The 18,589-nt window shown below is 44.5% G+C and overlaps 1 protein-coding gene across 1 annotated transcript; it reads left to right on the top strand.

Annotated features, from left to right (window-relative positions):
• Positions 1 to 1,657: 1,657 nt before the first annotated feature.
• On the top strand, positions 1,658 to 17,302 carry lemd3 (LEM domain containing 3). Its single transcript, XM_085386430.1, has 13 exons — positions 1,658 to 3,016; positions 3,517 to 3,551; positions 7,603 to 7,660; positions 8,046 to 8,119; positions 8,366 to 8,445; positions 8,529 to 8,674; positions 9,438 to 9,539; positions 9,618 to 9,720; positions 11,452 to 11,621; positions 11,786 to 11,867; positions 13,616 to 13,721; positions 13,799 to 13,877; positions 15,527 to 17,302. Exons 1-13 carry the CDS (start codon positions 1,687 to 1,689, stop codon positions 15,694 to 15,696), a joined length of 2,535 nt encoding a protein of 844 aa, XP_085242556.1. The 5' UTR covers positions 1,658 to 1,686; the 3' UTR covers positions 15,697 to 17,302.
• The last annotated feature ends 1,287 nt before the right edge of the window (positions 17,303 to 18,589 follow it).

Genomic DNA, 18,589 nt, shown 5'->3' with positions numbered 1-18,589 from the left:
GTCCGTCTGTATCTGGAAGTCCCACAGGATCTTAGCTCGGTCATTCTCCACCACCCTTGGGGGCATCTCCCACTTTGACCTCGGGACTTCCAGGTTATACTCGGCACAGATGTTCCTGTACACTATGCCGGCCACTTGGTTATGGCGTTCCATGTATGCCTTGCCTGCTAGCATCTTGCACCCTGCTGTTATGTGCTGGGTTGTCTCTGGGGCATCTTTACACAGCCTGCACCTGGGGTCTTGCCTGGTGTGATAGACCCCAGCCTCTATGGATCTTGTGCTCAGAGCTTGTTCCTGTGCTGCCATGATTAGTGCCTCTGTGCTGTCTTTCAGTCCAGCTTTGTCCAGCCACTGGTAGGATTTCTGGATATCAGCCACCTCCTCTATCTGCCGGTGGTACATACCGTGCAGGGGCCTGTCCTTCCATGATGGTTCCATCTTCCTGATGTATTCTTGGATGTTCGTTGTCTCATCCTGGACTGTGGTGCTGACACTCACCAGTCCCCGGTCCCCTTCCTTCCCTCCTCAGGACTTGCCTGACCCTCTGCAGGTACTTGGTTATATGTATATATATGTGTGTGTGTGTGTATGTACATATACAGTACATATATAGTACAGTAATGTACTTACTGCGTAAAGTAAGTACTGCAGTACTTCACCTTGTCTGCAGTGTCAGTCTCCATATGTGGCCACCACATGAGCTTCTGCCCAGGCCCTTCATGCGTCTTTTCCTGGTTGTGACTGATGTAGCTGTTCTAACATGGGCGTCCACCTCGTTCTGCCCCCCACAGCACACACCCACCCTGCACACTCATCTCCTGGTGTCTCTGTCTGTAGGGCTTAAAATCAGAATGCTGTGTAGTTCAACAACCCCAAATAAGCTTTGAGCTCTGTCACTGATTTTGGGGGTAGCGCCCCCTGCACTGCTTTCACTTTAGCCAGCACTGGATGTAAGCTTGTCTTATCCACCCGGTGTCCTAAAAATGTCACTTCTTTCTCTGTGAACTGACATTTAAACTCAGGGCCGCCTCCTCTAATCGCTGCAGGACTTCATCCAGTCTCTGAAGATGTTCTCGTTCACTTTTTGGACCATTTACTCCATTCACTGAGTAGTAAAGTGGAATTTGTAAATAAAAAAATAACAACAACAATTGTTTAAAAAACAGAAAACAAACAAACGAGAAAAAAAGTAAATTTATTTGGAAAATATTTTATTCACTGATGCAGATTTTTCAAAGCAAAGCCTGACTGGAATTACTGGAAGAATGACGTAAAGCGGTTCAGTGAGTCTGTGACGTGAAATTACTTTTATTACCTAACAATTTTGATTTAATGTGATTGTTTTCTCTGACTCTTTTTCCTTTTTGTGTGATTTGTATTTATTTATATTTTTCATATTGAAATTGTATGTTTTTCGTTGTTACCGTGCCTTCAGTTGTTAGATGGTTACTTTTGTTTGTTTACACGTTCAATAAAGCTATTTGTTTGAAAAAAAGTAATTAGATTTTTAATATGCGCACAGAAAAAGTGAAACAAACTATTATTTGAAGACATCCGCGACGTAATAAAGGGGGTGTCTGCGACATATTTTCGCAGCTTGTTGGTGATTTTGAACACAGCCCAGTTGGTTGCCACTTCACCTCTACGTCATTTCCGTCACAGAACCGTCTTCGAGGTCTTTTCAAGATGGCGTCAACACAGTTAACGGATGAGGAGCTTTTTTTGGAATTAAAACGCTTTGGTTTCACTCCAGGGCCCGTTACTGAAAACACTCGTCCGGTGTACCTGAAGAAACTCAAGAAGCTTCGCGAGGAGCAACAGCAGCGAGGACTAAGACCTGGTAAAACCCGTACTATCGGTGCCATTAACAGTACCACTGGCGGCGGTAGCACAGTGGCATCTAGGCCAGTCAGCCATGACGTCACGCACCTGAATACAAGCAGGAGACCGGGCCGGAAGTCCTCCCTCCTCGGCTTCAGCTCCGACGAGTCTGATGCTGAAACCCCACTAAAGAGGAAAGGCCTCGGTCCCAGTGGCAGAGCGAACAGAAGCTCCAGTTCTCAACAGCAGCCTAAGATTAGGCCTGCCTCACCGCCGAGTGTGGCTATCAAGAGTCGGTACGACCACAGTGCGACACCAAGCAGCAATTTTTCCCTGGGTCAGAACGGAGAGAGACGTGTCTCACTGGGCTGGGGAGTCGGTGACAGACCCAGTCCCGATGCGGGACTACGGCGTTACGACGACTCAGGGGACGAGGACAATTATGAGGAGGATATGGAAAAGAAATCTCGCTCTTTAAATGGTCGCGGGGCGTCTCGCCTGAATGCTAGCAAATTAGCTGGAGATTACTCAGACTCGGACGAGGAGGAAGTTAGTGGGCTTGGCGTCGGCGACCCAGAATGCGACAGATTGGAGCCTCGACGAAACCACCCCAGTGTGGCGTTATCTTCCGACGTTACTGATCGAGGGTCTGCGACCGATGGGCAGAACACAGAAGCTACGCCTCGTCGTTTTCTAAGCATGGGGGGGAGTCGAGGTGAGGATGAAGAGGAAGATGATTTAAGGAGAAGGGACTATAGCCGCTTGGGAGACTCGCGGAGTCACACACTTCCAAGGAAACCCATCTACAGGTCACTTACCGAAAACCACAAAGGCAACACCGGTAAAAACAGTCCGGCCACCGGGGAGGACGGAGCATCCAGAAGCAACAGCACCGAGCTGACACCGCGCTTCTCCACCTACAGCGGTCTGTCGCAGACGTACAGGCGCAACCACTCTACTCACACCCCTGCTCCCAACCATTCCTACGGCCACGCAGCGCTCAAGAGAAACGTGTCTGCTCCCGAAGATGAGCTTCTCCAGCAGTTCAAAAGGGAAGAGCTAGCTTCCTCAGGTAGTTTTAGCGCTCACTACCTGTCCATGTTCCTGCTCACAGCGGCGTGTCTCTTCTTTGTGCTGCTGGGCCTCATGTACCTCAGGATGAGGGGTTCAGGAGCCATGGAGGTGGATAACGTCAGTGAGTATCTGGGCGAACTGCCTATTTGGAGTGTTAACGTTTAGGGACTGTAATGCATGCAGTTGTTTTATTGCCTGGTAATGTATTCAAGTGTTTATTCTTTGTGTATTTTGAGTGGATGTTCCTGCTGAACAAACACCAAAGTTGGAGAGATTCCCAAATACAAACAGATCCAAAGATGAGCATTTTTAGACTGGCAGGAATCTGTACAGTCAGTCTGCCCAAGCACAGAACAGCAGTCGGACGGGGACGGCGCTCCAAATTCACTTCCACCGATTTCTGAGTTGTTTTTTGTGCCCCTACAGATAAAAGGATTATGTGACTATCAAAAGAATCACGTTACACTTAAAATGATGCACAATGTGCAAAAGCTACGAATGCACACACTAACAGTTTTATATTTAACAGAAAAAGTAATTTATGGATGTTTTTCTCAATCCGTGTACTTTGGAAACTTTTATGAGAATTGTCCTGACTGTCTGTCTCTTCTTCATTTTCAGTTAATAGCCCTCCCCCAGAGTTTGACACACCTAATGTAAGTAAATACTTTCTTCAGGCTCCCCCTACTCTTTAAGTTAAGAGGTTTTCAAATGTACAGCACAGAAAATATGATTAGATTAACAGTGTGTACCATTTCAGTAACTTGCAATGCTTTATCCTAATGCTGATTTATTTATTTTTTTGGTGTATTTGTCACACGTTTCAGATCATCAACTGAATTGTGACATTAGATATCAGATAATCCAAGTTGGTACAAGATGATAAATGAGGATTTGATCTGAACACAGGTATACAGATCTAATGGGCCATATGTTGAAAAGTAATTGCCTTCTTGTTTAATCATTAATTAACTACAACTTAAAGAAACGTATGAACAGGTAAGAAACAAAGACTCTGACCTCCATCAGTCTGAAGAGGGTTACAAAGCCAGGCTTTGGGAGCAAACTGTGGTGAAGGCTATTATCCACAACTGAAGAAAACTTGAACCAGTGATGAAACTCCCCAGGAGTGGACGGCCTACCGAGAGAAACGGAGAGTTATCAGATAGTCTCACTTGCCTCAGTACAGGACAGTGTTTATGATTCAACAATAATTCAGTTTTATTCGTATGGCACCAGTCACAAGAGCAGTTACTGAAGGTGCTCTGTATTGTAAGGTAGAGACTCTACCGTATACAGAGACAACCCCAACAACCCCCCGTGACCAAGCACACAGTGGAAAGTAAAAACAACATTTAACAGGAAGAACCTCTGGCACAACCAGGGGAGGGTGACAGACTGTGGAAAAGAGCAAATGATGATAGATAAATAATGATTACATACAGAGAGGTGTGTAAGCACAGTGAGCGAACAAGAAACACTCAATGCATCATGGGAAGCCCACAGTAACCTAGGCCTATTGCACTGTAACTAAGGGAGGGTTCAGGGTGACCGGATCCATCCCTGACCAGATGCTTTATCCAAGGGGAAAGTTTGAAGCCTAATCTTAAAGGTAGCGAGGATGTCTGTGCCAAACTGGAGGTGGCCCTGAAAGCTGAAGGCGCTGCCTCCCATTCTACTTTTAAATATGAACCATAAGTAAGCCTGCAGTCCGAGAGTGAAGTGCTCTGTTGAGATGATATTGTTATGAGGTCTTAAACCCTGTATGTGAGGAGAAAGATTTTCAGTTAGGTTCTGGAATGAACTTGGAGCCATGAAGCCAGTGTGAGAGATGATCATCAATGCCCTCGTCCCTGACAGCACTCTGGCTGCAGCGTTTTGGATCAACCGAAGGCTTTCAGGGGAGTTTTTAGGGCAGCTGAACAATAATGTATCACAGTAATCCAGTGTGGAGGTAATAAGCGCACGAGCCAGTTTTTAGCATTATTCGGAGATGGGATGTTTCTAATTTTAGAAATATTGCACAAATGCAAGAAAGGAGTCCTGCATATTTGTTTACTTTGCACATTGAATCCTCATCAACAACAACTCCAAGGTTTTACTAGAGTCGGTGTAAAGTATGTGGTTGGACATCATGTTTGTAAGCTTTTCAGGGCCGAGTACAATAACGCCAGTTTTGAATGAATTTAGAAGCAAGAAATTAGAGGCCACCCAGGTCTTTGTCTTTAAGACAACCTGTCGTCGTATTTCATGGATTGATAAAGCTGGGTGTCATCTGAATATGAAAACATAGCTATATGTTTTCATAATATTAATAATACAACCTAGCCAAGGTTGGCGTCCCATTCTGATGGACATGTATGCAGAGGGGATTGTTACTGCTGTTTGAAATATGGGCACTCGGGGAAAGTCTTTGCTTTCAGTTGTGACTTCTTCCCTTCCTATAGCAACACTTATGTCATGATATTGCCTGAGTGCTGCCACCTATTGTTCACAAGAATACTGCAGCGGCTTCTTGCGCCCTAACAGCAGGAAAATCAGCGGCGGTGAGCAATGCGAACGCTACAGTGGGTTTACTGGTGCCCTGAGGGAAGCATCAATAAGACAGAGATGGGGTGAAAATGCCGTCCACGAGAGCTCGAAGCTAAAACCACTGCTTACCAAAAAGATCGAGGCCGTAAAAACAATGAACAGATTTGGTGGCTACATGAAAAACAAGTCTGCAGAAGTCCTGTAGAGTGATAGCAACGACTCATTGGCAGTTATCACACATGCTCGATTGCACTTCTTGCTGCAAATCATGGCGTCACCAATTATTAGGCTTAGTGGGCAGTTTTACATATTACATAGAACCACACTGACAGCCAATCAGAAGACACACCTTCTCATTTAATGTTGTCTTTATTTTTGCTGCTTTCTTCATTGTAGATACAAACTGAAGACATCAAATATATGAAACAAGATGGAATTATGTAGCAAAGAGAAAGTTGATAAATAACTCCAAATGTGTTTTATATTTTAGACTCCTCAAAGTTGCACGCCGTCCACAGTTTGTTAGCGTTGCAGACAACCTCATAAAGCTCATCGGAGAATACCAGCATGTGCAAAGGAAGAATCTCAAGCATGTTTTGAGTTGTTTTACACTTCTTTGTTAGCTACATACATACACATGAAGATAAAGAAAAAGCATTAAATGAGAAGGCGTGTCCAAGCGTGTGACAGTGTAGGTTGGATAGCTTTTTAAAAACATGATGTCATCATCTGAAAATGACATTTTCAGTTTCCTCAGTTTATCTTTGTTCATATAAGATCTGAAACATTTAAGCACAACAAACATGCAAAAATAAACACATCAGTTTGGTGGCCAACATGTTTTCACAGCACTGCGCCAGCAGTGTTCCTAAAGTTCTGACAGATGTTGACTCGCTGTCATTAGCAAAGTGGGGTATCTGCACTTCCCAGCTTAAACAAAACAACACCGTGGAAAAGTGCTACTTCAATGCTTTCTATTTTAGAATATCTCAACCTACGTAGTGTTTTGCCTAAAGCTGACCAAGCTGCAACAAACAGCAGATAAAAAAGCTCATGAAGAGCGATTTCTGTCAGAGGCCTGTGTCCAACTATTAAACTGCAGGTCAGATAACCTGCCTGACACCTGATGACATGGCACCATGACCATGAATCTACTGTTTATTCAGATAATGCTTCAAATAAGAACTACCCACAGTGGATTAAAGATGGCTGCTGAGTGGAGGTAGAAAAACGCATGTAAATTTGGTGCTAATACTTTCTGGCACCAACAAGTACGCTCGTGGCTCAAAACAAGCACCATTTCTGAAGATACACATAGTAAAATAATCCTATTTGTCCTCAGACACATCTAGACGCTGCTTGGGGTCAGTCGGCTCTCTGAAACGATTCCTCTGCCTCCTCAGCTGGGCCTCGTCACGGAGTTTTGACTCAGAAGTATTATGATTCTGATCATTTATTCTTACTTCTCCATGTTTATATCTGTGTATAAAAACAAAGCTGACACTGTGAGACTTGATCAGAGGTGTGAGCATCACAGCAGAGGCCTTTGTGTCAGAGTAACTGAGGATCAAACAGATTTTGATGGTAAACTGGTCTGTGGGTACACTGAGACGTGCCGTCGGGTGAACGATCCACGCTCTGTGTTTACGTCTTTGTGTCCTGCTCTCGTTTGGTGATTGTTGAAATATTTTTATGAACTTTGACCTGAGATTCTGGCAAATTTTATACTTGAAAATCATTCAGGATTCAATGAATCAATAACGCTTTATTCAAACTAAAATCCATTTGAATTGGGAAACTGATTTAAAAAACAAACCCACGTCTAGTCTCAGCTCCCACTGCCACACTGCCCACCGGAAACATGAACGTGGCCTCCATGAAATTCTTCCTGCTGCCCAGAGTCGTTCTTCCTTTTTATTGTCCAGAAACGTCTCTGCTCATTGGGATGATGTCGACTCTTTTCACAACGTGTTTTTTAAGAACTTAAATCCCCAACATGTTTGTTGTGTTTGTGTTTGACCGAAAGATTCAGAGTGGCGTGCTGCTTTTTGGCCACGCCCTCTGCGTGTAATGGCCTTTTTCTCTGCAGAGATTTTGTCAGTAAAATGAATAAATATGCAGATCAGTGCAGTTTTGTTGGTACTTTCTAATATAATCGGGCGTTTCTTTTTACAGAAGGATGTGATCCAAAAGCTGCTGCTCAGTCTTCATGACCACTTGGCCTTTGTTGCTGGTAATGATTTTAATTTTTATTAACTGTATATGGAAACGGTTATTTCACAGTATCAGATTTATGACAGCACAGTTACCACATCAGCTAATGTGAACACAAGATTTTAACATATTTGCTCCATTTTTACATCGTTTAACTTCCTTTGAAATTTGATTTAATAGTAAATTTTCAGACACACACAGAGTACAGAGAATGAGCATTATGGGACATTATGTGGTGATTCTAACAGGCTGTATTATTGTCCTTACAGAAACATATAGCACAAACAGATGTCTGTGACATTTGTGTGGTCTGTCCGCTCATATCAGCTCGTTGTTGTGTGTGTGCTGATCTGGGGAAGTTGGATTAAAGCGAGATTATCATCAGTTTAATCTTGTGATTACAGGCCAGCATGACTGTGGAGACCCAAATCATCCAAACCGGAGTGTGTCCATAGATGAGGCCTCGCTGTATTTACTGGTACATCCACACAACAACACATTCAATAGGAAACGTCAGCAGTTCCATCTTTTATCACACAGTTAAATCAAAGTGTGGCAGCAGTCTGATTGCTGTCCATGTGGAGTAACCAGGTTAATGCAGCTTACTCGTATGTGCTTGCACATGTGAGTCTTCATGTATAAACATCATAGCACCTGGCTCTTTAAGTGAATCAGCAGAAATTGCTTAAAATAAATGAGAATCATGTCTCTTCTTTCTGTGCAGGCTCAAAATAAATCGTTTAAAGGCTTAATTAATGACTCTCTGGACTGGATCATCCAAAAAGGCCAGGAATTTGGCATTAGGTAATGTTCAGCCTCTTTGAAGAGTTCCTCGCTGCCTCCGTGAGAGCGACACGTGCACTCACTTTCTGTGCCGGTGTTTGCAGGCTGGTGGGACCGGTGCCGGATGAGCCGGTGACTAAGGTGTCTGAGATCGCTCGGCTGGAGTCCACTCATCCCAAGATGTCCTTCACGTGCCGTTTCCGCCGAGCCTTCTTCACCATCATAAACAGAGTCCTCCTCATTGCAGTCGGTGAATAAACCACGTCACACAAACTGTAAACATGGAGTTTATAATGAGGACTGTGCAGGTGGGTGCTGTCCCTCACGAGATGATTCAGAAAGCCTTCCCCTCATGGTAGCGGGGGCAGTTTCTGCATCTGGTTTGTGAATGAGGGGCGAGCACCTGACGTGAGTCTTTTTTAGAAGGAATTATCAAACATGTCTTTGCAGTGTGTCGTGATTTAGACACAGCTTCTTTTTTTTAATGGGATCTATTTTTTAGTCATTTGTAAAGGAACACACATTTTGTCTTTCGACTGATGTTTGGAAATCAGTCAAACCCCATCCAGGTGTGAGATCCATGTGGTGTTAATGCCATGATTTGATGGTCTGCTGCAGTAGCTGCTGTTGGCAACTAAAGTGTGGTCTGCTACAAAGACACTAAAATGGGGCCAAATTGTTATTAAAGCAAAACCCACCAAGTTTCTGGTCACACAGGTGATGATTGTTTCATGCATTTTTCTCAATAAATGATATAAAAACTTTGACACTAAACAGAAAGATCAAATAGTTTGTAGGTGAGCAGGAGTGACATTCTGTTGTCAGCTGATTGATAAGAAATGGTTCCTTAAAACAAGGATAAACGAATATTATGACTAAATATACCCTGAATACGTTCTTGTCAGCAGCACCAGCTTCAGTGATTCATCCATCAGAGTTTAGATTGATACAGATGTGGAGGCAGTGTTTAGCTGGTCTGTTTGAACCTGTGAATGCTGTGTTTGTCTGCACAGCGGCAGCTTGTGTGTGGAGCGTGGTGTGCTACGTGAAGTATCGCTGGAGGAGAGACGAGGCGGAGACGAGACAAATGTACGACATGGTGGAGAGGATCATCGGTAAGGACCGCACCGTATTCACTTGGATGTCAGACAGGAAGTGTTTGCTTATGAGTTTGGTACCTTCTTCCTATCCAGATGTGATGAAGACTCATGGTGAGGCTTGCCAAGAGAACCAGGACCTACAGCCCTACCTGCCCATCCCGCATGTCAGAGACTCGCTGGTTCAGCCGCAGGACCGGTAAGTCCCATCTTTAGTGTTAGACCTCAAAGCAGTTTCCTCGGGTAATCAGATTACTGATTTATTTATTTAGTTATTTTTTAATTTCTTTGGTTGAGGTGGGTCTGAACTTTTTGTACGTTATAAGATTTAACTTTACATCGTTGGTCTTTGAGGAAATTTCACATTTCTGTCCAGACGTCAGAGCTGGATTGAAACTCAACTCTCCGTTTGTGAAAGGTATCAATAAGTAGAATTACTGTGTAACTAGTATGTAACTCATTTTGCGATATAATTTGAAGCACGTGCGGTAACGATATATAACGATATGTATCGCGATATATTCTTCTGTATAACGTATTTTCCACACTTAAAATCCTTTAATGTTCTCAAAAATCGAGAGTGGGCCTTATGTATGAATTCTGGTTGTGCTTACTGACCTCGGACCGATTTTGGCAGAAATCTGTTAAAAATGTTTTAGTACAGCTTTGATAAGCCGCACAGCTTGATGGATCGTCAGAGCATTACGGCTGCCGTAGGGAGGAGCTTCATGGAGTAATCTGGGTCCAAAACTCCGTCAGCTTCAGGTCCCAAAGTCAAACGAACACTGCAGCATCACTGAGAGTTTAAAAACTGTCTAAATTCTTTCATCTTTAATAAAACGATCAGCGTTGCTGCTTTACCAGGTGTAACAATTAAGTTTAACATCCAGGCATCCATGAAAACAGAATTTATTACATTTAACGGAGTTAGAAGTTAACAGGAAGTTAGCTCGCTAGTTTCCACCTAAACATTTCATACCATGTTCTGACTGAGAGATTTCTGAAACTAATTAAATCGTACAGCTCTGCTGCCACTTCCAACATAAATAACCAGTGTGTGAATGTGAGAGTGAATGCATAGTGGCATTGTAAAGCGCTTTGTGTGCCATTATAAATGAAGACAGAAACTAAACAGCAGTGACGTTTGCAGGTTACTGAAGTTGGACTAGCTGGTATATAATGTTGTGCTACGTGATTGCTAGCGACACAGCTATGTTAGCATAACATTAGCACAGTGAAGCTGGAGGATGAACTTTTTTTCCACTCGATAAAAGTTAACGTGAGGGATTCTGGTGGTCAGGGACAAATGCAGTCGCATAGCAGGATGCTGTACACGGGCCAAACTTCAGTCAGGAGAACAACTGAGATCATTCATCCACAATACGAGGTTAGTGTTTAATATACTGCAACAACATGGGAACAGAGCAGCTGCGAGAGAATTCAGCATTAATGAATCAATGTTACGGAAGAGGAGGAAGTGCAGTTTTTGGCTTTCCCCATATTCCAAAAGTGCTTCATCTCTTTGCTGTGACTGTCGCCCGCCATCATTTGCAGATGATAATGGTTGTAGCTGCTGCGATTCTTTCGACCAAAACAGGCGCAGCTTGATGACATCATCAACATGCGCTATCGCGATAGAGCGGTATAGTCAAAATCTGTCGCTGGCCAAATGTATATCGTTTATATCGCCCACCCCTATGTGTAACCTTTGGAAGGTATTTTTCTGACGTGCATTATTGTTATTTCTTCATTTAATCTGGGGTGGAATGGGGGGTTATTTGTTGGATTTAATTATAGATTTTAATTGTTTCTAGGTATTTGATACATTTCCATGAGTCTGTATCCCACATCATGGACGGGATATTGTATAAGAGAAATTCCGGGTTGTGCCCAGTTGGGGTACTGATGATTTGGGGATTTTGTTTTGCAGGAGGAAAATGAAAAAGATTTGGGAGCGAGCCGTGAGTTTTCTTTCAGCGAATGAATCAAGGATTCGAACAGAGACTCAGAGGATTGGTGGAGCAGACTTCCTGGTTTGGAGGTGGATCCAGCCTTCTCTTAATTGTGACAAGGGCTCCTCCAAAGTCTGGCAAGGAAAAGGTAACGCACTAAAGAGCGTCTAGTTGATCAGATGGCGTTTCAGGCCACTTGTTTGTCTAAATGCTGATGGACCTAATGGCACGTTAACCAGTCTGTAAACTTTATGGAGATGTTCTTACTGCGATCACCTGCCCGTTAACAGTTTGATCATGTTGCTGTTTCAGCGTTTCCGTTGGACCGGAGGAATTCACCTCCCAACAGCCTGACCCCATGTCTGAAAATCAGGAACATGTTTGATCCAGTCATGTAAGTTCTTTCTTCTACATGTTTGATGATCTGTTAGGATCACATACATCACTAAAGATGTCCCAGGGTAGAGGACTAGAACGTTTTCAAGACTAAGTACGTTATAAATGGAAAAGATGAACATGTGTTGTTTCTGAAAGTACGGACCGACCCTGTAATCAGCAGCTCAGGCTGGTGGTAGTGACACGGTGTGGGGCTGATGTTATCGCCACACGTTGGGCCTCTTGGTACCAGCTGAGCATCGTTTCAAAGCCATCAGCTGCTTCAGTCTTGTTGCTGACATGGATACGACTCCGTGTCACAGAGCTCATTGTACTCTAATGTTCTGTCACTAGATCAGTCTTATGGAGCACCGTTGGGATGTGATGGAGACTTTTTGGAAAACAATTGTTGATGGATTGTAATATTAGGATATTAATGTTACCATAACCATTTAATGGATGGAGAACGGTGCTCATTCACTGCATTGTCCAGTTTGGTGGAGGTGGGCTGTTTTTAAGCAGTCGGCCTTGCCCCCTTACTTCCAGTCAAAGGAACTCTTTGTGCTTCAGCACACCAAGACATTTTGGACAGGTTCGTGCTCCCAGTTTGGGGATGGGCCCTTCTTGTTCCAACATGACGGCACCCAAGGACACAAAACAAGTCATTAAAAACATGGACGAGTGAGTTTGTTGTGGAAGAACTGGAGTCCTGACCCCAACCCAAGAGAACAGCTTTGGGATGAAGCAGAGGGGGAACTGCACACCATGCTGTAACGCCCCCAGTCCCCAAAGCCGGCACCACAGACACGCAACTCTGCTGTTGGTGTTTGTTTAATTTACCGTTTCTTGACGGAGCAGCTTTTCAGTCGCTCGTCGTTTTCTCCGTGCCCGTCGCTACTCTCTCTCCCAGGCCCCGCCGTCCTACTGGGATTAGATGACTGCTGTCAGCTGGGACAGCCAACCTTCCCCCGGCACCCCACCCTCAACCCTCTGCTTCACAGGCATTCTCATCCAACACCAGTGTCTGACTGCACACATGTTCTTCTGGATGGTCAAATATTCCCATGAGCACACACCTAAACCTTGTGGAAAGCCTTGCCAGAAGAGTTGAAGCAGTTAAAGCTGCAAACAGTGAGTCTGCATATCCAGGCGTCCATATCTACAAACAGGCTGTTGTGAGACTCGACCAGTTCACCAGGCTGTCAGTCTCCCTCCTACAGATGGACTCGTCTGCACCTGAGATGAGCCCGATGATGGGCTGGTGACTAAAGGTGCAGCTGTTGGTGAACAGGGAGGAGAAAGTGTAAATAGTCCTGGGGGAACTGGTGTCGATGCACTGAGAGTGAGGCATGCCTGCCTAGTCTGTCCGACAGGAAGTGATCCAGCTGCAGGTGGAAGCTGGGACGATTTTATAAAAAGCAGAACTAAAGTTCCCAAAAGTTCCCAGACAACTTTCTGCAGAGTCCAGATGTTGGAGGGGAAATGCAGTCCCGTGTTAAGAGCATCGTCTGCTGACCTGTTGGCTCCGTGTTATTTGTTCCTGCTAAAGGTTGAAGCAACAATTTCCTTGCACATTTAGCAAAGTCCTGTCCAGCAGCTCTGCTTTGGGTGGAAAGTTGTTGGAAGCTGGTGTTTTATATCATTTTAAGAACTACACGTTTGTTATCGCCCTTCTGTCCTGATGGAACAGAGGTGACAAACGATTGATGCTTCTGTCCTCAGTGTTTACAGACGTGACTTTCTGCTCTTGTTACCTGATGTTTTCAGGGAGGTGGGGGAGAACTGGGACCTAGCCATTCGTGAGGCCATCTTGGAGAAATGCAGCGATAATGATGGCATTGTCCATATAGCTGTGGACAAGACCTCACGAGAGGTACGTTGTGCCTGCCCACAGTTTGGCTTTAATGCTGTTAGCTGCACGTGTCACTCCCGCCTCCTTTATCTTCACAGGGCTGCGTCTATGTCAAGTGTCTCTCTGCAGAGTACTCAGGGAAAGCCTTCAAGGCGCTTCATGGCTCCTGGTTTGATGGTAAATCACACATGATATGTTATTCACAATAAAACATGAAATATAGCGAATGTCTGAGAAAATATACAGTTTTAAGAAAAAATGATCATATTGAATTTGATGGAAGCAAATAGATACCGTAGGTAAATCTCCCAAAACTCTCCTAATGAAAGTGGACTGTAAGTGCAGCTGGAGCTGCTGCCAGAGTCCACGCCAGTATTGATGCTGCTGAACAGGAGCCAGGATTACAGCTGCTTTTCAAAGTTTTGATCATCTCCATGATGCTACTCCCGTGCTGCAGTTAAAGGAACCACTGAGATGTTTGGATCAAGTTCAGTGACGTGCTGTGAAATACAATCATGTTCAGCTCACATTTGCTCCTCATTGAGTTCACACAGAGTCTAAAGCAGCGTCCAAATAACCTGATTGATTTCCTCTGATAGATGCGAGATTATCTCCCCCTTAGAACAGTTCTGCTCACAGCTCAGGTGCTGCTGTCGAACATGTTCAGTTTAACCAAAAACATGGAAGAATTTTATACGAATGACTGGAAAAAATAGTTTTCTATGTCAAACCCTCACGTAAGGTTTTATAATGCACAGCCATCATTACTCATGTGATACATGAAGAGCACAGAAAGGGAACATGTTTGTCAACCCTGTGATTAACATCAGTTTCTACTGTAAATGAGAGCAAACAGGACACGTTGTGCTTCAACACTGAGGAGCCTCTGATATTCACTCTGGGCTTTAGCAGGATTTCCCTACAAAATGATATAAGCCATGTAAGTAAGGATGGTCTGTAACAAGGGGAACAGCGATCCAAGGATGGAACTCATTCAAGACTTTGAACATTAAACTAAAATATGTGTTGAATATTAAAGGTAGGGCTATGAAACGGAAAAGAGAGAATTTAATTTGGGGGATTTTTAACATCGATATCAGTAACTGAACTTCAACAAAGACTGGCTACATGTTAGGCTAAAAACAGAAGTTATTAGTGTGAGATGGTTTTGTCACGGAGGCCCAAACACACCAGCATACTATCAATAAAATCGGTCTGGTGTCACGCATAAGAAAGTTAAAGTGTGACTCCAGAGTCGGCCTGTAAGTAAGAATTGAATAAAATAAAATGGCAGCTGCTTGGATGCCTGTCAGAGGGAACTGCGTCTGATCCAAGTCAAGAAGTGTTTTTGTGCCTAAAACCAAAATTTAAAACTGATTCGAGCGCCAGACTGAAAAACCACTGCTGGAGGATCCGTCAGAGGCTCCAAAACATCAAGTCTAATAAATAATCACATTTAAAGCAATAATCTGTACTCTTTGAAACACTGTCTACAAATCACTGTGGTTTATGTCAGCAGTACCAATTTAACAAAAATATCAACAGACATGATTTAGATGCTCGAAGGACAAAAACCCGTCCTTCAGGCGTTTCACGTGATAGTTTTCCAGCTTTCTGAGTGACGATGCACGTGGCCGACAGTGAAGTAAATGCAACCTGTAGGTGAACCCTCGTATGCTACGCATCTGCTAGAGGTCCAGTTTGCCACAAACATTGAAAGAATCAGCTTTATGGGAATACATGTCGCTCATATTCATGATTTATGACCCTGTGATGGGTTGGCTCATGTATGGAGGAGCACTGCAGTGATTGCTTCTGTTTCACAGGTAAGCTGGTGACGGTGAAGTATCTACGCTTGGACCGCTATCACCAGCGCTTTCCACAGGCACAGGGCTGCAGCACGCCGCTCAAGGCCTCTGGCCTCGCCACAAGTGTCACGAACACTACAGCCCACCTGCAGCATCACCGCTCAGCCAGCTCCCCGGGCTTCTCGTGAGGGCGGCTCGTGTTTGAACCTCCTACCGTGTGCTCCTCCCACGTCACAGCACCAGTCTGATGTTGCTGCTTTATAACAGGAAAGCCTTCAGTGTGTCACAGCAGAGCGTTTTCATTTGTTTCAGTTTACTTTTCTGAAAACAGGAAATTTGCAAGAGAAGATGTTCAGCAGTGTTTGTTTTTTTCTTAATACTCTTTATATTAGAAACGTCACAGATTTTAGAAGTAAGCAAAGCTCTTGTGGATGTTTAAGGTTTTTGCAGAGACTCCAGTCTTCTATTATTCGTAGTATAAAGTCCTGCTATAATGGAATACGTTTGGCCATGTACGGCTGCATGTGGCAGAGCGTGCCTCGACATAAACTTTCAGTACAACAGTGTATTTAACCTGTTTAGTACCATTTAGTAAAGACAGGCTTCTAGGTTGTGCTGTAAATATGTGAAGCACGAGCTTTACGACATCTTTGTACTCAAAGTAAACCTTCGGCGCACATTTTTCACGCCGCGCTCGGCAGTACAAGGATGCACGAGGTTTAGCTGGAAGAGCGGAGCGTCGGTCGCGTCGTGGTCGCGTCGTGGTCGCTGCGTTTGGTTTTTCAGCCACTCTTTGGGCTCGATTTGGGGGACAGCAGCCCGCGGGGCGCCCCAGTACTCTGCTGTTATAGCAAAGTGTTTAACATTCACCTGGAGCTCTCGTCTCTTGTTATAGTCCTTTATATACCCGAATCTTTTTGTTTCTCTTGTTTGTTTCCCCTCTTACGTGTTGGGTCGTTAATGCGCCAGCGTGTGGTCTTTACATGCTGGCCTACAGAACTGATCGTGTTTCCTCACCTGTCAGCCTCTTGTACTGATACAACCACTGGTTTGTCTCTAAAGCACTATCACGTTTTTTACAGGTTAGAATACTAATTTCCAAATATTCCAGAGACTGTAAGGAGGCCAAGGATTCCAGGTGGTCTGAACAATGAGCGTTTTCCTTTTTGCAGTGTGAAGTTGAACAGATGGCGCAAACTTAAAATGCTCAACGGCTGCTGCAGCAGTTTGCAGTAGACGACCCAACGGTGCCTTAAACCTTTCCCCTTTCTTTTCATTGTTTTGAACTGGTGATGCATTACTGGATAATGTAACGGGCTTAACAAATGGAGAAACTGTTTAAAGTGTGAGTAACGCCAGTTCTGCGTGACATCTTGAGATTTGGTGTTTTGTAGCAGTTTCTTTTGATATGAAACCAAAAGCTTGTATTTATTTAATTTTTGACAACCGAGCTGATATATTCTTATGTCGCTGGACCGGTTAAATATCTTTTCCTCCATCAGGGATGACCTTATATTGTCAGGACGTGTACAACATAAATAAAGACTTTTCAGAAATCAGCCAGTTGTTAGTGCATCAGTGTAATCTATTTTTGTACGTGTCCGCCACAGTGATTACAGGGGCTGCATGTCAGTGTTTCATGTGATGGCTCCTCTGCTTAAACGCATACACCTGATGTTTTATGTAAACCCTGTGTATTGATATAACTCAAATATGCCATTATATGCAGTTTGATTTCTCTTGTATGGGTGTGGTTCGACTTTGGGATTTGCAAATAATTTCAGACATTTTAATGCGATTTGTAAATTGTACAAACTGCTCATATTAAAGGTTTATTAGTTTTTATATTTGTACACGTGTGTGTGTTTTCTGCCGTTTGTACACGAGACGGAAAGAGTTTATACATTTTATTTATTTTAATTCAAAGCTGCCGCTTTAACTGACTATATTAATTTCTGTGTGGATAACACCGTACCTACCAGGACTGTACGGTGTTTCTCCAACAACAAACCTTGGATTACCCCAGAAATTAAAGCTGTCCTCAAGCAGAAGAGGAGGGCCTTCAAATCCAAAGACAAAGAGGAGTTGAAAAGGGTGCAGAGAGAGTTGAGGGGACTGATAAGGAATGGGAAGGAGAGCTACAGGCAGAAGATGGAGAACCAGCTTCAGCAAAACAACGTTGGTGAAGTCTGGAGAGGCCTCAGAACCATCTCAGGCCACAAACAGCAGAACTCTCTGCCTGGGAGGGATGTGAGGTGGGCAAATGAACTGAATCATTTCTTCAACAGATTTGACTCAGCCATGAGGCAGTCTCCAACATCGGCTGCAGACTCACCCACCCCCACTGCTGCTGCTCCACCTCAGACCCTTCACACCTCCTCTATTCACCCTGCTCACTCCCCCCCACCCCCAACAACAGCATCCAATACACACTCAACACAAGGCTCCAGCCTGTCTCTCTCAACCACCCAGGTTAGGAGGGAACTGAGGAGGATTAATGGCAAGAAGGCAGCGGGCCCAGATGGCATCAGCTCGAGGGTCGTCAGGTCCTGCGCGGACCAACTGTGTGGGGTGATGGAGCACCTCTTCAACCTGAGCCTGAGGTTGGGAAGAGTCCCACAGCTCTGGAAAACCTCCTGTGTTGTACCAGTGCCAAAGACTTCACGCCCCAAGGACCTCAACAGCTACAGGCCGGTGGCTCTGACATCCCACCCGATGAAGACCCTGGAGCGGTTGGTCCTGGCTCAGCTTCGGCGCCTAACAAGCTCATCACTGGACCCACTTCAGTTTGCCTACCAGCCTGGCATTGGAGCGGATGATGCCGTCATTCACCTCCTACATCGTTCCCTCGCTCACCTGGAGACCGCTGGAAGCACTGTGAGAATCATGTTCTTTGATTTCTCCAGTGCCTTCAACACTATTCTTCCCTCGGTTCTGAAGGACAAGCTGGAGAACTCTGGAGTGGACCATCACCTCACTACCTGGATCCTGGACTACCTCACCGACCGACCACAGTATGTGAGGACTCAGGGCTGTGTGTCGGACAGGGTCGTCTGCAGTACGGGGGCCCCACAGGGAACG

Source organism: Rhamphochromis longiceps, linkage group LG17 (assembly GCF_057381845.1).
Source record: "Rhamphochromis longiceps isolate RC_006_pf linkage group LG17, R_longiceps_female_GT1.1, whole genome shotgun sequence".
Lineage (NCBI taxonomy): Eukaryota > Metazoa > Chordata > Actinopteri > Cichliformes > Cichlidae > Rhamphochromis > Rhamphochromis longiceps.
Note: the sequence above shows the minus strand (reverse complement) of the source record. Positions and strands in the feature narration are given on the sequence as shown.